The sequence below is a fragment of the Mus pahari genome, chromosome 15 (genome assembly GCF_900095145.1).
Source record: "Mus pahari chromosome 15, PAHARI_EIJ_v1.1, whole genome shotgun sequence".
NCBI classification, from domain to species: Eukaryota; Metazoa; Chordata; class Mammalia; order Rodentia; family Muridae; genus Mus; species Mus pahari.
This window is the reverse complement of record NC_034604.1, coordinates 58612439-58638061: the sequence shown is the minus strand read 5'-3', so window position 1 is coordinate 58638061 and position 25623 is coordinate 58612439. Positions and strand designations below refer to the sequence as shown.

The following is a 25623-nucleotide window of genomic DNA, read 5'->3' as shown; positions in this document are numbered from 1 at the left end:
AGAGAGAGAGAGAGAGAGAGAGAGAGAGAGAGAGAGAGAGAGAGAGCATGTTTTCAGGAAGGCTTAACTGACAAGACACACTCTACATCTACATAGTACCATTCCATGGATGGCATGGGCTTCTAGACTGAACAGAAGACAGGAAAAGGAGGAAGCCAACTGTGCACCAACATTCACCTCTCTGCTTTCGGGCAGCTGGCACGATGTGACTATCAGCCCCTCTCCCACCACCACGGCCTCACGCCACAGCGGACCATATGCCAATCCCAGGCACCTACATTCTGGGCGTGTTCTCACCATACAAATGGACCTTTCCACCTTTAGGGACTTGGTCCTTTCAAAGTCATTTTCAAACATCTCAGGGAACAAGCTCTTGGCTGGACTAGCTGTGTTCCAGGCACTGCCTTTTCTCTCACCTTTACCAGCCAAGTCCTCCAGCTGTCAGCTCCCATTTTGGACTTTCTGGTGCTCTGAGCATCCCTCCGCTGAAGTCCTACCTCAGAACCTCTGACTGCAACTGCGTTTGGAGACAGATGCCCAAAGAGGGAATCAAGTTCAAATGAGGTGACTGTGGCAGGCCCTAATCCAATAGAACTTCCTTACAGGAAGAGGAAATTTGGAAGCACAGAGGGAAGGCCTGGAGAGGGCACAGGGAGGGGATGGCCACCTGCCAGCCCAGGACGAGGCCAGAGGAAGCCAAATCTGCTCACACTTTAATCTTGGACATCTCCTCTCCAGAAAATAAATGCCTGTCCTTGAAGCCACCCACTCTGTGGTCCTTGCAAAGAATACCATTCTCCTGGCTTGTCAGTCTACATCACAGGCTACAAGAGCCTAGGGGGTTCAAGTCCAGCTCCTGCTTCAAATCCCTCTTCCATCCTCGGCTGTAGGCAACTGGTGAGGTTTCTCGCTTTCTCGCTGCAGACTGAGACCACCCACTCTGTGTGAAATGTTTGGAGGATTAATTGTGGCCAGACATATTATTGTGCCATACTTGTATAGCGAGAGTATTTTTTAAACATTTACTCTCTCTGCCAGCCACTCCTCTCAGAACTTGGCATACATTAAATTACTTAATCTTCTGGGATGAGTCCTTCATTAGAGCATTGTGTGGATGCGGGAAGAGGATGCCTGAGAACTAAGTCAGCAAGCTGCCCAAGCATCACAAAGAAGTATGAGGTCCAGGCTCCTCCCCCAGGCAGCCCAGTCCCGGCATGCACTGCTGACACACTGAGCCCTCACCCTCTCCACAGCACAGGTTATATATAGGACTGCCTTTCTCTTGACTCACAGTGCCAGGCTATCAGTAGACACTCTGCAAAGACGAGCCTATAAGATCCCCGTGAGTGGCAGCTTCTGCCCTTTTTGGTGCCTTTCCACAGACCAGTGCTTTTAAAATTATCTTAAAAAGACTGTGAAGGTCAATTTTAAAGATCAACTAACCATGACTTAGGATCACCTGAGAAGAAAGCGTTTGTTGAGGAGTTGTCTAGATCACGTTGGATTGTGGGCACAAGAGCCCACCATGGGTGGTGTCATTCATTGCCTGTGCGGAGGGGTGGGAGGTAGGGGGGTCCTGAACTTTACAGTACTGGAGAGAGCTGGCTGATCGGAACCAAACAAGCACTAAAAATGCGTTTGTTTGGGCTGGAGCAATGGCTCAGCAGTAAAGAGCACTGATTGCTCTTCCAGAGGTCCTGAGTTCAATTCCCAGCAACCACATGGTGGCTCACAACCATCTGTAATGGGATCCGATGCCTTCTTCTGGTGTGTCTGGAGACAGCAACAGTGTACACATATACATAATATATACATTGTGTGTGTATGTGTGTGTGTGTGTGTGTGTGTGTGTGTTCCTGGATGAAGCCATCTGATACCTAGGCTCTCACTGGACACACATCTAGCCAGGAATGAGTTTCTTCCTAGAGGTCGAGAAACAGCCCTGGCTGGACTATGTGTATGCACATTGGGCTGTAGGGCTTTCTAGGGTTTCTTTATTCAGGGCCAGCCCTTGATCTAAGCCCTTGGAAGGCTGGCTGCCAGAGGGAAGTGGCTCGCTTCACCGAGATATCCTTGGGTCTGCGTCCCAAGCTGCTCACTAACGGCAAGTGCTTTTAAGTTGGCTTTCATGTTTCTTTCATCCAAAAAGCACCACCTGAGAGCACACGAACAACCCTGATAGAGAAAAATCTGGATTAATTAGATTTTAGTTTAATAAAGTCTAAGATGCATGCAGAGGGTATGAGCCATCCTAGGCAGTCAGCTTCACAGTATATACTGACCTATTATTCCTGCCATGGTGGGCACTGCATAAGGTTTTTATTATTATTATTATTATTATTATTATTATTATTATTATTATTTTCTTTATTTACATTTCAAATGTTATCCCGAAAGTTCCCTATCCCCCCCCCCGCCCCTGCTCCCCTACCCACCCACTCCCACTNCTTGGCCCNGGNNTTCCCNTGTNCTGGGNCATATAAAGTTTNCAAGACCAAGGGGCCTCTCTTCCCANTGATGGCCGANTAGGCCATCTTCTGCTACATATGCAGCTAGAGACTCGAGCTCAGGGGGTACTGGTTAGTTCATATTGTTGTTCCACCTATAGGGTTGCAGCCCCCTTCAACTCCTTGTGTACTTTCTCTAGCTCCTCCATTGGGGACCCTGTGTTCCATCCAATAGCTGGCTGTGAGCATCCACTTTGGTGTTTGCCAGGCATTCTGCCTAAGGTTCTTAACCATGTTCAAAATATAAGTAAGAAAGAGAAGCCAATAAATAAATAAATAAAATGTAAAGACCATGGGTATGGGAAAGAGACAGCTTGAATCAAAACACATTACCAATGATCAAAAGCAAAGAATAATGGATTCCCTTGGCATTTTACAAGATGTAGATTAAGATCTCGATTTCCTTGTATCCCAAGTGTCGCTTCCTTAATAACACTTATCATTAACAAGTATTTATTAGGCAGTGTGCCTCCAGATTGACTAATGCTTATCTCCCAGCCTCTGGGTTAAGTATGAGTAAATCAGCTGCAACACAAAGTATAGCCCGCATCCTCGGACGGCAGGAGAGAAACTGCCACACACACCACCGAAGACAGCATCAGGTAGCCTGGGTTCAAGGTCAGCTTGGGCTGCATAAACAAGACCTCAAACCAAAAGCCCGAAAGCACACAAAGCACAGTCATCAACTGAATTGGTCGTGAACGGGACCACAGGCCTCCTGTGGCCCATGAGATGACCGTGCCTCATTGGGACACAGGCATCATCATAGATCGTCCTGTGGCGCACTGCACCACCGTGGCCCAGTCATGGCATCATCATCACCAGGCATCTTACCTGTCAGCCCTCGTCCCCCCTCATATCCTGAAGCTGAGACACAACCAGGTCATCACATCTGACCTTCAGCTGCCAGCCAGTCCTCATGAGTTTCTGAGGCTGAGCCTATCCTCAAAGCTTAGGCGCTTTGCCGAGCCCTAATGCCTGCTGGACGTTACCTCCCCTAACCTAGAAGGAGCCAAGGTAATGCTAATGTAACTCCAAACAAAACCTACTCTGTTTTTGAGGGCATGCATAGCACCTTCTCTTGGATAAAAGAATTCTCTCAGAATACTCAGTAGCAAAGGGTAGTGTTGGCTCTCTGGAGTGTGAGTATTAACTGCTACGTGCGCATGTGTACAGGCAGTCCCCAAGATCTGTCTAGTACTGAAGTCATAAAAATTTAAAGTTCTGATGTCATTAAAAAAAAAAAATTGAGGAAACATTAGCGGTCATAGGGAAATACCCTGCAATCGTTCTTTGTAACCTGTAAAAATTGGTAAAACATTTCTAAAAAAAAAAAAAGTCAATTATAAATGCACAGGAATTTTTTAAAATTTATTTATTTATTATATGTAAGTACACTGTAGCTGTCTTCAGACACTCCAGAAGAGGGCATCAGATCTTGTTACGGATGGTTGTGAGCCACCATGTGGTTGCTGGGATTTGAACTCCGGACCTTCGGAAGAGCAGTCGGGTGCTCTTACCCACTGAGCCATCTCACCAGCCCGCACAGGAATTTTTTAAAGAGAAAGTAGTACACTGGTCATTTAAAACATTAGGAAAGGGGCTAGAGAGACAGCTCAAAGGTAAGAGCCCTTGCTGTTCTTCCAGGAGGTCCTGAGGTCAGCACCTAGCACCCACCAGGCGGCTCACGATCCCCTGTAATTCCAGTTCCAGGGGACCCCAGGGCACCAGCCTCTGGTAGCCTTTGGACTCATGCACACATGCCATCTCTCAACCGGAACAGGTGCACACATACACATAATGAAGATAAATCTAATTTTAAAAACCACTGGGAATGATGAAGTTGTTTTTGTACAGTTTTTAAAGTGCATGGCCTCTTTCCTTGTTGGAAGTGTGCATCTTTTTCATACCTTAGCCAAAAGTATCCCACCTTTAGGAGAGGTCAAATTCATGAACATGAACAACTTTAAGGTGAACAATGTGAAGGATTAGTACTTTCACAGTATGCTACAGCAGCTATAGCCGCTAAGATCTTGTTCCAACATTGCATTACCCCAGAAGGGAACCCTGTGCTCATACATTGCTATTTCTCGCTCCCTCAGACCTTGGCAACCACTACTCTGTTTTGTTTCTATACACGTACCTACTGTAGATATTTCACACACATGAAACCTTAAAACTGGTGACGTTTTAGTACGTGGTTTCTTACGGTTTTTGTTTTTTAATTTTCTTAGACTTACTTTATGAGTATGAGTGTTTTGTCTACATGTAAGTGTGTACATTAAATGTGTGTGGCACCTACAGGGCTCACAGAGTCCCTGGAACTCAGTTTTAAATGATTGTGAGCCACCCAGTGAGTTCTAGGATCTTCCACAACAAATACTCTTAAACACTGAGCCTTCTCTCCAGACCCTTAGTACCGTTTGTGGTTTTGTTTAAGATTTACGTACTTATGTGTGTGGAAGTGTATCTGTGAGAGGATGTGTACGTATGCAGGTTCATGCTCCTGTACACACACTAAGCAGCCACATGGTGGCCCCAGGTTTCTCTTCTACTTCTCTCTGCTTATTCCTCTGCAGCAGAGTCTCTTCCTGAGCCCAGGGCTTCTGCTTTCTCGGCTACACTGGAAGCTAGGAAGCCTCAACGGTCCTCCTCCCTCTGCCGCTCACTTGGAACTGGCTTTTGCAGGATGCCCAGCTTGTTCCATGGGTGCTGGGCTCTGGTCCTCACAACTGTGCATGGAGTCCATGTAACCACTGAACCCGGCTTCTTAGTAATATATCCTACTTTACGGCCTATTCACACTGCAGTATACTAATACTCCATTTATGTAGCATCTTGTTAATCCACCAACCACTTTATTGTCTCGACTTCCTCTACCCACACTGACAATACTGAGGTCAAATACCTTTTAACTGCTGTGAACAGTACTGTCTGCCAGAAATTTGAATACGCATACACTTCATCCTTGGTACTTTCTATGCTGGGATCCACCTCTTTGTGCTCCTTCGCCACTGTCTCTGGGTCCCTCTCAGCTACTCTCCTCGTTTGTATGGACAAGGCTATGTCACTGCTTCCCAAGCTGCAGGGTCTCCAAAGGCCATGCTGCCAACTTTCCCATGGTGAGTCTCCCATCCCTCTGTAACCCCATAACCCCATACAAGCTTGACTTCACCGACAGCGGGCTCCGCCGTTCTGCTGCCATCTTAGATCTTGGTTTTTTGTTTTTTGTTTTTTTTTTGTTTTTTTTTGCCTGTGTGGGAGGGAGGTGGGGGTAGGGGTAGGGACAGATCAGCCTCTACTGTAAGCAGCAGGTGGGATGCTTAAAGAAATGGTTAAAAACACTTGATTTACAAAAGCAAGTGTGTACCCTTGGGACTCGTACACAGATGCTAAGCCAGAGCAGGAGGAGATTCTGCAAAGGCTCGCTCTTGTTGAACCAGAGCCAGGCAAGGTAGAAGATGCCCCAGTCAGGTGCGGGTAAGCAATAGATCTGGGTTGACTTGGATGCTACATCTCTCTACTCTTGGCCTTAAGCTCCACTTTGTCTTGGGCAGAATAAGCCACTAGTCCACTACTGTTCCTGTCATTTTGGTACATGTCACAGTAATGTATCCCTGGCCACACAACTATGCATTTCACTTCTTGCATCTGAACCGGGAGTGCATACAGTTATCAGTCACAAAGTCTTGATCACAGGTCCAAGTGGCTTGTGAACAGAAGTGCTAGCATGAGTGTGTATGTTTCACACCCAAACATACTATACTACACACACTTGCAAAGTGTAATTATAAGTGAAATTTGAATTCTGTTGTACCTTGGGACTATTACTTTTTAAATATTCAAAATGTATGCGTATTTGGAGTGAGCAAAGTGGGAGACATCCACATATGAGATCTGTGTATACCACACACTGTACTTGGAGTATTTAGTAATTAATCTGAGACTAGCTAAGAGTTCAACCAATCAATGGCCACCCTAACAGAGAAACCCACAGAGGCAGTCTTGTATCCCATGCCTTCAGTCTATCCTGGAAGCCTCCTCTGAGTTGTGCAGTGTTTGTGATTGCAGGGCCACTGGAGGACACACAAGCACAGTCCCCTGTGCAGGAGGCAGCAGCTTCGACCTTTGACCCTCACTGTGAACTTGGAAACTACATCATGGGACTTTGGGCAAGCCAACAAAGGCTGCGCACGCTGGAAGCAGCAACAGGCACCAGATAAAACCTCCACTATATTTTCATGCCAATTTTTATTTATTTCAGTTTTTTTTTTTTTAAAGGAAGAAATCTGGATGTTAAAACTGGTCCCAAAATTTGCCAGGAGAAAAGTATGGCCTGTTAATAACACGTAAGTTCTGCCAGATACCTCGAAGGAGCAGTCGTGTGTGCTTTCTGGTTCTGATCATGTCTTCAGTGCGGGGGTTACAAAGCAAAGCAGCGCTTCCAGAGAAGCGCTCTGGAGTCAAAACTGGGTGCACACTAGGTGCTCTAAATCAGACTTCTAAGGGCCAGGTCCTACAGGCCTGTGACTAGAGTTCTCCAAACCAGCAGTACTGCCCCTCTGATAAGAACAGAAGGAAGGAAGGAAACTAGATCCCCCATCTAATTTTAAAACAAATTATCAGAGCTTGAAAAACAAAACAAAACAAACAAACAAAAAAAATCAAAGAAAGGAGGGCAGGGTGTTAGGTTTTAAGCAGGCCAGAGAATATACTCTCTTCTTGATCCCAAGGAGTTTTTTCCTTGTCGAGCTGAATAGGACCTCTGATGTGGGTGAAGACATAACCAGAAGGATTCAAATAGGCCAGAAATGAGGTGAATGTGCAGAAACCAACGGAGGATCACCAAACCACTGCTGGCTCTTGCTTCAGACCTACCTTCCTGGTAGCCTAAGCAAGGTGAGGGGCTCAATAAATGTTCTTTAACCACTGCTTCCGTAACAATTGCTTCCAAATTTACTTCATCATGAAAAATTTACTCACTTTTCCATGAGCACCTAGCATGGCACAATAAAGGAGAAGAGAGGCCCTTTCCTTGTCTTGGCTCACGGTGCAAATGAGGGCAAACCTACCCAAAGGAAGAAGTTGGAGAAGGCGCCTCCTAGCTGCCCTGGACTGTGAAGACACAGCTCAGGGAGGGCATTTCCTCCTGAGAACACAGCTGTCTTTCTCTCCTGCCGGGCCTTCTGCAGTCTGGCCACTGAGGGGTGTGCAGAAGCCCCATGTGCTCAGGGGAATGGCGGCGGGCAGAGGAGCAGCAGCTCCGTGCTCCTCAGATGACACTTGACACAGACGGAAACCTCGGCCCTCATTACCCAAAACAAAGAGCAGCTCTTTCGGTCACCAGGCACTCCACACACCAAATGCAAATGAAACCGGGCAGAACAGAACCCTCTTTGAGGACGGGCAGCTTGCAAGGGCCTTGTTCTCAGGCTGGCGGGCTCCCAGGCTCGGAGGACGACACCCCCCTCAGTAAGGCAGCCAGCCGGTCAAGCTGAAGATGGGAGAGGTAACACTGCTGACACCCAGTCACACAGAGGACATAGGGCGCTCCACTCAGCCCCGCCTCTGCCCAATTCCCTCTCGCATCAAGCAGAACACACTAAAATATCATGTAGAGAGTAGGGGTGTTCTCCCTGCTGCTACTGCCCTCTCAAGCCCTCCCAAGGAGCTTCAGCCTCCACTACCCAACTCCTTTAGGTGCTCTCTTAGTGAAATGTGGAGAGAGATAAGACATCTTCGAGTGTCACAGGAAAGGTAGCACTGGCACTAACCAAAAATAAATAAATAAAAAAGTCGGGTTTTTGTTTGTTTCTTCTGTTCACTGGTTAGTCTTGTTGCTTGTTTTAGGTTCACTTTCTTTCCCAGAAGAAAGAGTTGGGAGGTTTCGGCTAAGAGGCAGGTCTTAAAATCAATCAATCAATCAATCAATCAATCAATCAAATAAACAGCAATGTTTGTCCCTGTAAAAAAACGTATCCTCAAACAGCAGGATATCATTCTGATGCTGGGGACTGAGCTCTGGGCTTTGCACAGACTGGGCATGTGCCTGACTAAATACGGTCCAATCCTGTTCTTTACAGGTGAGTTCAGGGTCACGGGTGGTCAGGGAGAGCGCGCACAGATCAGGAGACTGCCCGTGCGGGCCTGCCCACCCAAGCAACCATCTACCACCCTGAGGAAGCGCCTCAGCTGGCAATTCTGTTACACGCAGGTAACAGAAGTCTCCACACAGAGTCTTCATACTGACTTCAGAGAGAACTGGCCAAAAAATCGACTGCCCGACAGCATCTTCGCAAGCCCCCTGCCAACACCACCACATTCAGCTACAAAGAGCAGTGGTTCTCAACCCTTGGGGAAAAAAAGCCCTTTCACAAAAAGTTGCCCGAGACCATCAGAAAACATATTTATATTATGGTTCATAACAGTAGCAAAATTACAGTTATGAAGTCGCAACAAAGATAATTTTATGGTGGGGGGGGTCTCCACAACATGCAGGATTGTAGTAAAACCTTTACTACAATCCTGCATGTTGTGGAGACATTAGGAAGGTTGCATGTTGTACAGCATTAGGAAGGTTGGGAACCACTGGACTACAGGATAATTTCATTCGTTTATAAGGCTAAAAGATCTAAGGACTGGTGGCCCAAGGGTGTATCCTGCTGGGCAGACCCCCTCCTAGCACCCATTTCCAGCGCTGCAGAGCAGATGGTGGGGGGAGCTGCATCATCCTAGCTTCTTCTTGGCCTGGCTGCCAGGAAACTCAGAGCTACCATCTGTCTCAGGAGTCCTTGACATCCATTTCCGATCCCTTCCTTCCTGGTCCCGCGTTAATCATTTTCATTTTATTGGGCCTGCCCGTTTGTCAGACACGACCTCCGAGTATATTGTAAAAGCAGGCAGAAACTCAGCAAGCAACAGAAATGGGACATCTTAAGTAGCTACTTCCTGGGACACCTCCTCCTGCTATGTGGGGGTTCTGCATACTCCCCTCCCCCACTCCTAACTGTTAATATCCCCAAAATATACCCTTTGTGGTCCCCGAATTCCCTGAGAAAAGTTCCAGCATTCTCAAAGACACCCCATCATTCCTATGTGGCTCATGAGTCAGGCCAGGAGTCACAGCAGTAACTAGACCAGTGTTCTGCCTTTTCCCTTCCACCTTCCTCAGCAACAGGCAGGAAGTGTGGCCTTCTCTATCTCCCATTCCTCCCTTTCTTCTGTACAACACCCTCCTTAACAACTCCCCAGGCAATGAGGTTCATGGGTACACCATTGCTTGGGACACTTCCTGCTATATAGGAGCTCTGTAGGCTGTCTGTCTGTCTGTCTGTCTGTGTGTCCCAGCACTTTCTCCCTCTCTTGCTCACACTCTCTCACACACAGTAAATTTTCTCTCTAAAACATAAAGAGAAAAGAAAAGAGAAATGAGGTCTGACCCATCTTGCTTGAAGCTGGCTTTAAATGCCCATATACTGAGCATGCAGCCCAGGGCATCACCAGTAAACGGTCCCTGCAAGTCCCTTCTAAATCTTAATACCAAAACACCATCCTTCCATCCCCAGTTAGACTATATCTCTTCTGCTATTGGATCAAGTCCTTCTTCACAACGCTTGGGACAAGAATTATTTCCGATTCAGACTTTTCTGAATTTAGAAATATTTGAACACATGCTATCCACCGACCATCCTAATTCAAACCTCTAATATCCAAAACACCCTGAACTCTGAACAGCACGTTCAACCTGTTTAAGCTAACATCCAAGTCGGTGGGCCTCCTGGGTAGAATGTGCATTGCGCCCTCTGATGGCGCTCTGGGAAGTGGCCTTGTTTAATGCATAAGGGAAGTTTCTTTTACCTTGCTATGGTCCTCAATGCTCACGGGGTGACACGACGGTCCTCAATGTTCACGGAGTGATGTGAAGTATCCCTCTCCCACTCCTAACACTGAGAGAAAGCTGCTGTCTAGAACCCCGCACACGGTCAGCAAATGTCAGTGGCGTACAAGAGAATCTGGGCCTGCTTGCTTTCACCATTTAAAACTAAGCCAGTTGTCACAGTAAAACTGTGGGCTGGATGCTATGAGGGGGAACAAGGACCCATAAAACCAGACAGGTGCAGCCTCAAAAAAATTCCTCTGCATAAAGCTGTGCTATTTGTATAACAAAGTCAAAACATTTAGAATCGGCACATAAACAGGTACCAGACAGTCGTTGGACCAACCTGAAAACAAGCTCCCTTGACTGTCATTGGTGTATTGTAATTTGTGGCTAGACAGTAGGATAAGGATCAAAACTGTCACACAAGAACGCGTATAAAACTCACCGTGTCAAGTAGTACGTGATAAGGCTTTGACCTGCTCTGACAAGATTGTGAGTCTGAACCTTATTGGGCGACATGGACCATCAGAGTGACTTCTGATTGGGGTTAGCACCCCCAGAGCATCTATACTCAGCTTCTGCCTCTGTCCTTCCCAAACTAGTCACCTGAGCAAGGCTGCTGGCTGTGAGCATGTGTTCACACCATGACTTGGGAAATATGTGTGAAAAGTCAGGGGTGTCAGCACCCCTTTTTCATGCTGAAAATCTGAAGCTCAATGGTAGAAGCCCTGTGATTTCCTTGCAAACCTGTAAGTACCCAGCAACCTCCCCAGGCCTCCACGGGAAACCTGGAAGCTTTTGAGAGCACGGAAAACTGCCCAAAGAAAATGGGGGGATGGGCCCTGAGATGCGAGGGCAAGATGCTGATGGCCACGGTGAATGACACACAGTCCAGTGACACTTTAAAATAGATGCTGTCCCTATTGTGTAGATGAGGAAACTGGGGCACAAGAATGTTCACAGAACTAATATAAAAAATAAAAAATAAAAAAAACAGACACTCTGAACCCAGACAGCTGTCATCAGGAGCTGAAACACTTCCCTGTATTCATAGCAGCCCACGATCAAAGGCCCGAAAGTGAAAGGAATTATGGGGAATAGAGAAGACATGGAGAAGAGAGCAGTGGCTCCTCTCTGGTCTCTTAAGACTGAGTCTTCATGGAGGGACCCATCAGAGTGACTTCTGCATCTCTGCAGCCCCTGCTTCTGACCTTCCCACTTCTGCAGGCTGATGCAGGCTGATGCAGGCTGATGCCTGACATCTCGGCAGCCATGACCGCTGACCTTCCCGACCAGGGAGACCAGATCTCTCCAGTCCTTTCTCAGAAAGTCCTCTGCTTAGCCTCACCCTGACCCTGTGCTCTCCCCGAAGACAGCTGAGCACTCTGTACTCTGCCAGATTATTTAACAACGTTCTGGATAAAACTAGGAGGAGGGAAGCCACACTCCCACCAGCTCTATTTTTATTTCTGCTAAATGCTTCATTCATTCATTCATCCATCCATCCATCCATCCATCCATTCATGCCTCACTCTGTAGTCCAGCCTGCCCTCTACCTTAGGCTCCTCTGAGGAGTCTTTTACTTCAAACTCTGGGATGCAAATGCTTCCATTAAATCCCCTCTGGCCCTCAACACCACCAGATCAGTATGCAAAACATCCCAGCCCACTTGCATATATGAAGGCCCATTGTTAGGATTAACCCTTAGATAAGATAGCACATTCTAGGTGAGTGACTGGGGTAGAGCCTGGAGGAAACCAAGTGTCAGCAGAGGAGACACCCAGGGCTTTAGGTTCCCTGCGTCCTTCACCCATCAAAAGAATTTTGTGGCTGGTGCTTCATTAGTTCAACTAAGGATGGGTTTATTTTAGGGTTTCTGTTTCTTCTTCTGGTGAACACAATGCTTCTCCACTTGGAGCTGGCCCTGCAAGTCTCCTGCAAGTGCACACCCTGAGGCCTGGGCGACAGTTCAGAAAGACACTCTACGGCTTGCTCACTCTCTCCCTGTTCTTGACAGCACTCTGAGAGGAGCTGGCACTAAAATATTATTCCGCACAGTAATTGACAATGGTCTCGTTTCTTCCCCCCATCAGGATAAAAGGCCGCAGAGCTGGAGGGCTGTGCCATAATTCTTAGGAACAAAACCCTCCTCATGGTGTTCACTCTCTCCTTTGTACTTGAAGGCAGAGTTCCAAATGCTTTCGCCTCCTGAGATTTGCTGGCCCCATCTGAACTGCTAGGAAGCGTTGGCTTCAAGGCTCAGAACACCAGAACCTTAAGTGGCCAACGGGTAATCTGCAGAGGAAAATCTCTCCCCAGTTATGACCGCCACCTGCTCTTCTTAACAATTTGCCATGGTGATAAAGGTTTCTGAGAGGCTCAAAAGAATTCTCATCCTAACACGGCTGCGGTCCTGATTTACGGGCATTTATGGGCCTGCAGGAAGGATCAATTGTATTTTTCCACTATAAAGGAAAAAGCCATTATGCTGGTGGAAACGGGGAGCTGTTTGCAGAACCTGCTGAGGTTTCTTCATTTCAAATGAAACTTAGGAGGTAGATCCATAAGGGGGAGGGGGTGGAGATATGGTTGATCGGCCGAATGCCTTAAATCATCAAACTTGCCTGAAGAAGTGGGTCTATACACAAAGGCCATTAACCCACCGTTTCCAGGCACAAAGCTGCTGACTATATACTGTCTGCACAGATACACACACACACACACACACACACACAGGTGGAGGAGTTCTCAGCAGAAAAAAAGCAAACTCATCTCAAAGAAAGAGCCCCAAAATGTTAAGCGCTTGACATCCTGAAAAACCTATAACCTAAAACTCATGATCACACAAGGCACTTTTCTGACAGAATTTAAGGTATGTAGGTATTTCACTCCCAGTATGAATTAAGAGAAACTATAGAAATGCCTACAAGGAACTGGCAGTGCTGTTCAAGCTTGGTGGCATAAATGCTGAGGTTCCCAGTCTCCAGCAGGCAAGGGTTCCTCCATGCAACCCCTGGGGTGGGCTGATCCCTGTGCCCTGTCCCTCTCTTTCTTAGATCATGTGGGCACTGGGAAGACCATGGAATTCCAACGCCACCCACATTTCTACTTAGCTTGGTAGGAAGGGAGCCATCACCTCAGCAGAGGTCCATGGGCAGGGGTGAGCAAGGGAAGACAGGGAAGGACCAGGAAAAAAAGGGAGCAAGTTGTTCACCGGGGCTTGGGTGACCAGAGTTACAAACAGAGAAATGTGCACAGGCCAAGTGGCGGGCTGTGTCCCTGAGAGAGACTGCAAGCTCTGTGGCCACGAAGTGGGACTTGAATATGCAGACAGGGCACAGCACTCGGTGTCTGTGGCCACAGGAAACCGTGAGGAGGGAAGGGGCCAAGGTTCCAAGAAACCCCAGGCTTGCCTCAACTATCTTATTGGATCCATTCAGTTAATGTGTGGAGAGAAGGGGGAGGGGGAGGGAGGGAGACAGACAAGACAGACAGAGAATGTTAGGATACAAGGCCTCCCTCATCTTAGGTACACATTCTATCACTAAGCTGCACCCCAATCTCATGTGTCCTTTTCTAACATCTAGTATTCCTTCCATATAAACACTTTTTTAAAAAACGGTGCCAATTCTAGGAGAGTGACTATAACTCCCTCCAGCTTCAGCCTATTCCAGGCCTTCTCCATCATTCTGCCTTCAGATACTCACTTCCTTTCTAGTGTGGAAGAACACAGTACTTGAATAACTGATGGGATTTCCCACCACCACCACCACCACAAATGAAGTCACTGCTGTCAAGTGACACATAAGCCCAGGTCACAGAGCAGCATCCCAAAATGTATTACATGTCTCCTTACATGATGGAGTTTCCAGGGGACTTTCACCGTGAAATGGAAGCAGGATAGGGGCTGCAGGCTACACAGATGGAGATACACACTCACACACATACACACACACACACACACACACACACACACACGCACACACACCTTCACCTGGGTAGGTCTCGGGAGGTGCCTTTGACAGACTGGAAAGCTGAGTAAAAACGAGTAGTTAACACACCTTCCCCATTCTTACCAAACAGCTTCCAGTTCCTTATGCAAGATGCCTGCCTGTCAGGTTGATACTTCTTCAACTACTCCATGTTGGATATCCAGGGGAAATAATTCTAATTTTATATTTAGCAAACTACACACTCCCAAAATCTCACACTTATAACTGATAACCTGCCTTGCCCACTTCAATGAAATGTCTTTTTTTTTGGGCATTAAGTATCACATTATTACTTTAAAGGAAACTGCATGCGTGTGTGTTTGTGTGTGTGTGTGTGTGTGTGTGTGTGTGTGTGTGTGTGTAAAATGGCATTTGAGGTAAGAGACTAGTTTTTTGATTTTAGAATAAAAGTCAGAATTTTTCATTTCCCCTTCAAATCTGTGATTTTTAAATTACACAAAACTTGAATTTGGGCCATAGTGGCTTCTGTGCTTTTAAAAGTTTTCTAAATCACGAATGTTCTAGTCCTTATCTCCCATCCATTAATTCTACGCCATCCTCATGTGACTTCGGTACTTCTGAAGTGCCACCATTTATTCCGGGCCTATTGCTCCTTCCCTGTCTGTTTGACACTTGTGACTTCTGCTAAGTCCCTTGGATACGCATGGCACTTTGTGCCCCAACAGACCCACCATAGTCTCAATTCCAGAGTCACTCGGAAACTCCTCTTTATTCTACACAATCTCTGCATCTGCAACTAGGAGGTTACACGCATACCTGACTCCAGCATCCCACCATCTACCTCACGTACAGTGAGAATCTACACTGCTTTACTGTCTACACTTCTACCTCCTTTGCTGCCAATGGCCCTAGTTAGTTACATACCCTGATCTGAAAGGAGGGTGTGGGTGGCAAGAATCAGGGGCTTCTCTGACTCCATCCTTCCCATGCCATACCCCCTTCTGCCAGTAACTTCTTTTTCCTTTCAGTACTCGCTAACCTTGACTCCCACGCATGCCATCAAGTTCTCTAGCACTGAACTATTCCGCCAGCCGACATCTTTTTGTTTCGGCCTCACTACTTATGCAAGTTGGCCTTGAATTTGTAATCATCCCGCCTCAGCCTCCCGAGAAACTGAGATCAAAACTGTGCACCACCAGAACCAACTTACCTTGGTTCTTAAAGGGCTTGATTGCCACACTCGGGGCTGACATGGGGCTACATCTAATAGGGAATGACGGAATTGTAAGTCCCCAAAATGACATTTAATGGGTGAATGGCTACATTGGAGCACCAAAACCAGAGAACTAGGGCAGAAGGGACAAAATTACCTCCCAAGGCATGCCTGGCTCCAGTTGCTAGAGCTGGAATGAGTTCATAGTCATGATATATAGATACATAGTGGGCAAAGGGACTCCTGCGGTCATAGGCAGCATCAGTGACCCATTACATGTGTGTCTCCATGAAGACAAATCTCATGCCGTAGTGTGTCAGTTGAACACGGCCCTGCGGGTGAGGGACCATGCTACGTGACCCATGTGCGAATGGAAACCCTGGCTCTTCCTCTAGCCGCTGCAGCAGCACTGCCAGGAGCCATAGCTGCTCAGGATGCCAATGTGTCTTCCAAGGAGAGGCAAAGCACGCACGCTACAGGTTGTAGTAGAGATGAAAGGAGTGAATTCACCCAAAACCCTGACTCAGAAAAAGCAAGTGTAAGAGTGTAGGTGGCCCCTGTCCATCAGCAGTTGCCCAAATGAGCTACCACAATGAGCTACCACACCAGGGTCTCATTGGATAAGTATGTGCCCTAACTCATTATATATTTGATTTGTAAATGAGGAAATGGGGGGGGGGAGTGGGGGAGCACTTCCAAGCAGGTTCAAGCATCATTCCAAAGACAAGGGAGATACAACACAAAATCTAAGAAGCTCCAAAGCCTGAACTCTGCCTACCGTGGTGGCTGGAAAGCTCTGGACCATTCCCTCCATTACTGTGTCAAATTGTAGTCACCACACTTCAAGACAGACCAACTGCTGCAGGGCTTATAGAGAACCAGGAGGTCCTGATGTAGATTAAAGGGGTCCTGATGTAGATTAAAGGGGTCCTGATGTAGTGGGAGATGCTCATGGGACACAGAAGGATCTCAGGGGGCTGTCATGAAAACTTGGGCTCACAACTGCTTCTTTAGGTTTACGGTGGAATAAGGTGTGTGGGCTTCATGCACAATGTAACAGAGACACCTCAGAATGAAGAAGAGGCTACTCCTCCTTGTGGAGCTACTGGGCAGCAAGGATATGCCACCATCAGTTTCCCGCAGAGGTCATCGGTGGGATCTCCAGACAAAAGGACATCCCAGCTCCCATCCAAGATGAGAGTCTGCTATTAGTCAGTTTATTCTCCAACAGCGCGCCTCTATAAAAGATTTTCTATGAAAAGAACAAGAGGCAAGGTCCAGAGATCTCACTTGCACATTCAATAAAACAAATTAGAGGTGTTAATGTCAGTAAGACAGGAAAGCGTGGTTGGCTCAAGAAAATGGAATAAACCAAGCCAAAAAAAAAAAAAAAAAATTCTTTTGAGACAGTTTCACTATGTAGCCCTGGCTGTCCTGGAATTCCCTAAGTAGACCAGGTTGGCCTCAAACTCAAGATATCTAACCTGCTTCTGCCTCAGCCTCCCAAATGCTGGGATTAAAGGCATGTAACGTCACACCCAGCCCAACAAATGCTCTTTAAGTTTTAATAGATCGTATTATACAGTTCTGACGATACTACATATCCCACCCCCTACCCCCTTGGCTTTTGAGTCTCCACATCAACTCTTAAAATAATTTGTAATAATTAAGCAATACTATCTTCAACCAAGCCTCGACACTTTTCACATATAGTTTCCATGGCCGGGGGGGGGGGAGGGGGGGTTACAGCTCAAGAACAGTAACCCCTCAAAATGTCAAAATCACCCCCAAAACACTGAACTCTGTCCATCGCTGCGAGGAACTGCTACCTGAGAATGAGGCTGCGCTAGAAAGACAGGGCCTTTCAAGTTGTACTCAGCATCAAATTCTAAATGACATCACCAAAGCAGGCCCAATTTCAGTAGGTTTGTGCCCTTGTACAGGGATATTAAGGATACAAACACACAATGGAAAAAAATCCCATGAGCAAAGGGCCATCAGTAAAACAAGAAGAGAGGCACAAAAGCGACCAGGACCACACCTTGATATTGACATCAAAGTGTCACTTAGACTTATGGCACCTTGATAATAAGACAACAGACTTAGCTCAGCGCCGCTGTTCCGCCGATACTACATATCCCACCCCCCACCCCCTTGATCCTCATGAGGTATACTGGAAGCCATCTGACTCTAGCATCTCCCAAGAGTCAACTGTCATCCTAAACCTCTTATCTTCCTGTCTCAGGCACCACCCATCAACCACTCCCAAACCTTTCAGGAGCTGCATCTTCTCCAGCCATTTCCTCTATCAACAGAGTGAGAAGCAAACCCTGAATTGGACAGGAAGACAATGCATGAGAGTTAGGCTTTCTCTGAGACCACAACTTGCAGACACAGTCAAGCAAAGACTAAAATATTCTCTAATTCCCAGGCTGCCACTGCAGGAACACACAGACCTGTCTGCCGCTGAACCCTAGGCCCCTGCCAGGGTAATGAGGCTAGCAAGCTCAGCTGGCCGAGCATCTGAGGAATTTGAAAATATTTAAGCTCTTTGTCCCCCACATAAACTGGAACATCGCATAGAGACATACTAAGTGAAAGAGCATATAAATATGCCAGGCAGAAATATGCCAGACGGTCAGGTCAACGTCATTACCACACTTGAACCACAAGTTTCACTCAGCTTCCTCACAGTCAAGTTCACCATGGAAACCAAGCTTTTACTTACCCAGGAAGGGGGTGGGGCACTTCTCTAAACAATTTAGAGTAGGCACTGGACAAGAATGCCCCAGGTGCATTTACACAAAATACAGCCAAAAAGTTTTTAGTCTTTTCAATAACAGATATGTAAACGGTCAGCCCTGGGAGGCCTATTCCATAAGAAGCTTTATAGAGAGACCAAATGGTAACAAAATAGCATCTGTGGTTGAAGTTCACAGTAGATAGTCTATGAGCTGTCAGGAACATGAGCCGCCAGCACCAGGTTTATAACACACTAGTATGTCACAGTCGTCTGTCTATACGGTGCATCATTTAACTACGAGCACATTAGATTGGCCATGATCTGTTCCATACACACTTTGTACATGTAGTGAAATACTACACTATATGCTCATAATCAGGCACTTACTACACTACACATGAGTCAAAATGAATACAAAAGTTCTGAGGGGGTGAAAGTGGGGTTTTCCATAAATATTTATTTTATTTTATTGATATGCATGTGTGTACATGTTTGTTTGAGTGTGTGTGTGATTCCCAAGGATTCACCTAATGCGGGTTCTAGGAACCAAGCTCAGGTGCTCGGAAAGAGCAGCAAGTTCTACGCACTGAGCGTCTCTCCAGCCCCACAGGGGAGAGCGTTTTACCTGCCCTGATCTCATCACCATGATGAACATATATGCTGAAATACACTTACTTAAAAATAGGCACATATAAAAAGGAGAGCTTCAAGGGATTAAGTTTTGTTTTGGTTTTGGTTTTGTTTTAGGTTTTTTTTTTTTTTTTTTTTTTTAGTGTAAAACTTTAAAATGCTTCAGGGAAGCATCCGGGTAAACAAAAAGGGCTCCCATGAAGCTAGGCTACGGCTCTCAGCAGTGTCAGTCACATGCCAGGGCACAGGTGACTTGTCTCCAAGGGAAACAGTGGCCGCTGCTTTGGTCGTGAAGTGACCCTGGGAAAGACCCACACCATTTTTCTGATAGAACTGTCCCGGCAGACCTCATCTGGCGCTGAAAGGCACAGAGACACGAGTATTGGTGTTCTCCTGGTAGGGAGCAGGCTGAGAGGCCACGCACACAGCTGGTCGAGATTCACTGAAAACGACATAGATGTGGTATAGTGAGTGCTTGTTTGGTGCCAAACCTTGGAGCTTGGTGCTACAGAGCCTTACATAATATACTAATTACACACTTCCCCCCCAAAAAAACATGTGATGAAGTTTTAAGATTATCCCTCCACTAATTAATTGCCTTAGATTAAGAAATGCTTTTCTCAGTAGAAAAGAGGGGAAAAGTCACGGAAGCTAACTCAAAGCCTGGGTTACACTTAAACCACATTGGCCATGTGATCGCCAGTCAGTCCTGTTTGATGTAGCAGAACAAACCAAAAAAGTAAGGGACTAAAACTCTGGGCTCAAGAATTCTTCTGTAAAGTTTTCAGAAAGCAACAGTTTGGAGCTGGAAAGGTGAGCTTCCCTATTTTTAAAGGGCCGAGAGCAGAAGATCTAATTCCCACAGATCTTATTCAAAATAAAAGACATTTTCAGTAGCCAGTCCTGGCTTGTAGTCCCGGTGCTGAGGAAGCTGAGACAGGAGGATTCTATCTAACCAGCCAGTCCAGCCTCCTTGATGAATTCCAAGCCAATGAGAGACCCCTGGTCTGGAAAAGAAAGGAGAAGGCGCCAGGGGGTGTCTGTCCTGTGGCTTGCTCGGGTACCTGCACATGCACAAACATACACTCATGAGACACACAGTGCACATAAACAGTATAGCTTCTTCAAGGAGTCATATATTCCAATAATCCAAAAATGTCCATCGGAAGACATACCATGCAGACATCACGCTCTGATCCCGGTCTCTGGGTCTCTTTCCTCGACCCACGCCTGCCCACCCACACATACTTCACATTGACCCAATTACTTCTAGGTTCTTGGGAATTCTCCTGCAGTCTTTCTTGAAGATGCCAGCAAATAGGAAAACCTCCTCCTTTCCATCTCACCGCTGTTATCTGAGCAAGCTAAACAGTCGTTAATGAGCCGGCCGCTCCGGAGGCCATTCCTTCACAGAGGTATAGGTAGCAGGCATTCTATAGAACCCAAAGAAGCTCCCGTCGAGGGTTTGGGGGTGCTTACAAGTCAGGATGATGGATGCAGGAATCACAACTCAAACTTCAATATCTGAGCAAAATCAGCCAGAACCAAGCAGTAACACCCCCATGTTCTAAATGGGGTAAGACACAAAATAATAATTATCAGGAATCCCATCATCCGCTGGCCAAGCAGCCAGCTGTAAAACCTGTACCATCCGAGCCAACGCCAATGATTAACAAGCGCAGGTGTCTCTCTCCAACCTCCAGTTCAGGGTCCTGAAAAATCTCTTAGGAGGATCTGTGGTTAATTAGCCTAAAATATTCTTCTCTTAACAAGGGAAGGCATGACTAGTTCCAAGAGTCCTCTCAGATGAGAGCTACAGAAGCTGTTCTGCGTGGCAATCAAAACAGAACCAGTGAGACTTTACCAGCCACACCAGCGATGGGGCTCCAGGTTCATTTACCAAATGTCCCCTTTCCATGCTGAGAAATGTCAAGGCTTCGGATGATGAGCATTCTTTGTCTTTGCAAGGTCGCCAGTCTCTTTACTTCCTGTTTGCCCATTCATCTTGTACATCTGACCCCATCTTTCCAGCCTCTCCCATCAGTCTACACCCCAGCCCTCCAGACATTAATTTTGCTTTTTCTGCTTTGATGTCACTCTCAGCCCCATGTCTCCTCATGTCCACCCTCACCCCCGCCACATTCCAAACTGTGTCTCCTTAGACTGGAGTACCACATCCCTGCTGTTGCCTGGCACGCTGCCCTCCACCTTGACCCATTGTGCCACCCTAGTGGCCCATACAGCTTTCCCTATCTGCATCAGGTCCTCACATAGTCAGTTTGCTATCTATAATGGTGAGATTTAACATCTACCTGCCCCACCAGAAGTTTGCATGCACTTAAGTCCTAGTTCCCATTGCCTCCAATGTGACTGTATTTGCAGATCAGGACTTGAAAGAAGTTAGGCTAAAATGAAAGCATTAAGGAGGGATCCTATCCAATCTGACCAGTAGCGTTACACAGAGGAAAAAAAAAAGTAGCCTGTGCGCACATACAGACACCAGGGGTATGTCTACAAAGAGACTTCCTGAGCACACGGTGTGAAAGCCATGTCCTCGACCACCTACAAGGCCAGGAGACAGACCTGGAAAGACCCTATGACACCCTCATCTTGGACTTCTAACACCTGAACACGGACTTATGTTCTTTAAGTCTCTGGGATGGTGTTTTGCTATGGTAGCCATAGTGAACTAATAACAGAGCTTCCTTCCACAAAGCCAACTCACCCAGTTCTTCTTAGCCGTCTCTCTGGGAATCCTGTCTAACACCACTAAACCAGCAGCCCTTCCTTCTGTATCTTTGGGTTTGCCTGTTTTCCTGTCAGTGGGTTTAACATCACACACACATCCTTATACAGCTGGTTGCTTCACTTCATTCCTCTCAGGGCTCAGGACTATCCGTGGCACAGACACACAATGTTTTGTTGTTCACCCTCATCAGTTAAAGAACACCTGGGCTGTTTTCACACAAGTCTGAAGTCACACTTCCATCTTAAAGCTTGAACACAACAGGTAGCTGGTTTGACTCTCAAAATGCAGTAAGACATAATCAGCAAGAGAAACATCTCATGCTACATCACCAGACAATGAGGTTTGGGTATTATATTAATACCAATTTCTGCAGCGATTTCTACACACACACACACACACACACACACACACACACGCACATACAATTAGTTGCGCCTTTCTTTACAATCACGGGCTTTCTGTCAACAATCACCAAGTCTCTGTTATCATAAAGCGCCACACTAGATCTACATATGCCATTAACAGCACATATAAGTCACCACTTCTGTAAGCCTTGATCTATTAAAATTTAGGGCTGGAGAGAAGGGTTAGCGCGTAAAGGGCCTACTGTGCAAGCCTGAGAACCTGAGGTGGGAACCCCTGCATCCACAAGGTTGATGCTGTAGCATGCACTTGCAACCGCAGTGTCCTACAGTGGGACGGGGTGCCTGGTGTGCACTGGAGTGAACATGAGAGCCTGTCTCAAACAGGGTAGACGGTGAGGACACTCACACACTCACGCACACACCCACACACCATATACACAGATACACACACAAAGATGACAAAAGAAATATTTCTACTTAGCATCCAAGTTCCTAACAAAAATATTTCTCCTTTGAGTTATCCCAAGAAACTGACAGTAAAGAGCCTTTTTTTTTTTAATAGAAAGAATAGAAGGGTGCCCTACAGAATGGAAGCATTTGCACTATTTGTTTATTAAAACTTTTAAAAATGATTTTATAATTTAAAAGACAGCATAATATTCATAAACAGAATTACCCCAAATATGCCAAAGAATATTTATTAGAAAATAGAACTGGAAGCCAGATGTAAATTAAAGGCACAAGCCTTCAATCCTAGCACTCAAGAGGCAGAAGCAGAGGCGGAGATGGAGACGGAGACAGAGACTGAGACGGAGACGGAGACAGGTGCATCTCTGTGAGCCTGAGGCCAGACTTGTCTACAGAGTAAGTTCCAGGACAGTCAGAGTTATGTAGTGAGACTCTGTCTCATGAAAACAAAACAAAAAAGGGGGTCAGGAAGAGAGTCAGGGAACAGAACTAGAACTAAAGATTTCAAGTCGTATCTTTAATCCTGGTTTCCAGTCACTCTATGTTTCATTCCTTCCTAAGACAACATAAATGTCTTTATTTCATGCTAAAATAAAATGCACAGCCCCATTAACTATAATGAGAAATTGGACTGTTACAACCCACTAGAAGGAAGGTGTGCTTGGGAAAAAGGTAATCTGAATTGTATGCAAAACATATTTGCTATGGAGAAACTGCTGGCAAGACCAGACAATTCAGCATAGAGTAGGCCAACATTATTTTTTTAATTGAAGATATTTTATTTGGGGCTGGAGAGATGGCTCAGTGGTTAAGAACACTGCCCTTCCAGAAGACCAGGGATCAATTCCCACCACTCACCTGACAGCTCACAATCATCTGTAACTCACCCTCACACAGACAGACATGCCGGCAAACCGCCAATGCACATAAAATAAAAAGAAAGAAATCGTTAAAAACAAAATCTTTTCTTTTCATAGAATATATCCTGACCACAGTTTCTTTCCCGGATCTAGTCAACCATCACCCTTTGTCTTTCTCGATGATAGTTAAGTGCTCTGAAAGGGAGACTGCAAACACATGGATTCAGAGGAAAAGCAAGAAGTAACAGCGTGTACACACACACACACACACACACACACACTGCCAGGGCCACACCGGTTTCTGTTTCACTTTGTTCTGCCTGAACTGATTCCAGCATCCAGATTTCCCTGTGCTCAAATATCCTTTGGGGCAAAGAACAAGTTTCCTGCATGGGCTTTCCTTCCAAAGCAGCATCGTTGTTTGGACTTTGGGATGCATTTCCCCAAATGCAATTCCACTTCCAAAGCAAGGCCACAGGCACCTGTTTTGGGCACACACCGCAGTTTGCATATAGAGGCAACAGCAATCTGCCACATGGCCACTTTGAGGAGCCAAGCCCAAAAGACACTTCTTCCCGGAGTGACCATGTTTGGAATTTGGGTTGCTTCAATTCACTAACAATGGTCACCTGTTCTCAACTTGGCCTCTCCTGCTCCCCAAGGAAGCCTTATTCTTCACAGCTGGGCAGCTGCCCTGGGGAGCTGAAGGGGGGGGGGGGAGAACAGTTGTCCCAAGTCCACTCCAGCTGCAGGAGCCAGCAAGCACCGCAATGCACACAGACCCCTTAGCTTACCTGCGTGGTCCAACACTTACTCTGCCTTCTCTAGCTAAGCACAGCCTTGTTCCTTTGCTTTCTCTCTAGGCGGCGATGGTGGGAAGGAACAAACCTGACTCCCCACTGAGAGAGCTGAGTGTGTGCTAGGGGAATTTGGGATTGGGCGCTAGAAAGCAGCTGGGACAGGAATAAAGAACTTTTTCCTCTTCTCTACAGTCAGGTATTTTTCTTAAAATAAATTTGGGTCCATCGATTATCCAGGAAGGGATTCAAACTGAATGATAAGGCAGAGGCAGAGGCAGGTGCAGGTGCATCTCTGTGAGCCTGAGGCCAGCCTGATCGACACAGTAAGTTCCAGGACAGCTAGGCTTATATAGTGAGACCCTGTCTCAAGAAAACAAAACAAAGGGGGGGGGCAGGGAGAGAGGCAGGGGATAGAACTAGAATTAAAGATTTCAAGTCATATCTTTAATCCTGGTTTCCAGTCACTCTCTGTGGCACCCCACCATCCCAGACCAAAACTGAATTTAGGGATGAGGTCTCTATCAGAAACGCCCCTGTTGGTTTTGCCGGTGCCAAAGCCACAAGCTCTACTGGAATGTCTAAAGCCTCAAGGATGATGATGTCAAGGCCAAAGGTTTGACCAGAGGGTCAGCCTTGAATGAGAAATTTTGTGTGGATTAGCTGCGCACTGCAGAGTTGGTGCCTGGAACCCTGTCTAGGAAGACTCCTCCACTAAAGGCTCTCCCACACAACCGCTTGGGGTCACATCCCCCTCCACACACTCTGTCCTCCCTCCTTCCTGTTCACTGTGACACTTCCTTCAGAATTTTAAAGATTTATTTTATGTTATGTGTATAGGTGTTTTGTCTGCATGTACGCCTGGAGGAATGACTTGCCAACCTTGTTCCAGCTAGTGCTGGGTAAACAGTTACCATGGGAAACTTGTCACCTCTGGATGTGATTACCCTATGTCCTTGGGCTAAGTACTCCCTGATGCTTCTCAAAGGGGTTTCCTTCATTTTTTTTTTTTCTTATTTACCAAGAATGTGGTCCTTGGACGGCTGAGTCTCAGTTAGCACTATGCATTTTGGGTGTTGAGCTTTGAGAAGAAAGGACCTCTTCGGCCGGAATGGCATGAGTTATGAATGTGGTGGTAGCTGTCATGGGAGTATGCACATACAACCTCAGTTAGCAAGCTCAGAGTGCTTAACTGGGTTTCAGGCCCTGACCTCAGGATTGTGAAAATAGTCCTAACGCTCTACAAGGCTACTCTACTACTCTGATTCCTGTTATGTAGATGAAGAAACTGAGGCATGGGAGGGTCATGAGTCACCCAGCTCCTGACTGAGAAGTGACACATCTCAGGTAGGATGCAGGCAGCCTACCTCAAAACCCTTGAGGCTGGGGTCCTATAGAAAGCTGCTGAGGACCATATGTGAAATGGGGACATTTACAGTCTTCAGAGCTGAAGGTTGCC

General features: G+C 46.5%; 1 protein-coding gene across 4 annotated transcripts in view; it reads right to left on the bottom strand.

Annotated features, from left to right (window-relative positions):
- The window catches only part of Nedd4l (NEDD4 like E3 ubiquitin protein ligase), a 320649-nt gene that overhangs the window by 269224 nt on the left and 25802 nt on the right, over window positions 1–25623 (bottom strand). The window contains exon 1 of one of the 4 annotated variants that reach the window (XM_029547161.1): window positions 20101–20386. The exons of the other annotated variants lie outside the window; for them this stretch is intronic. Coding sequence (XP_029403021.1) covers window positions 20101–20103 — 3 coding nt within the window. The 5' untranslated portion in view covers window positions 20104–20386. Of the gene's footprint in view, window positions 1–20100; window positions 20387–25623 lie in introns of those variants that run through there. 4 annotated transcript variants of the gene reach the window in all.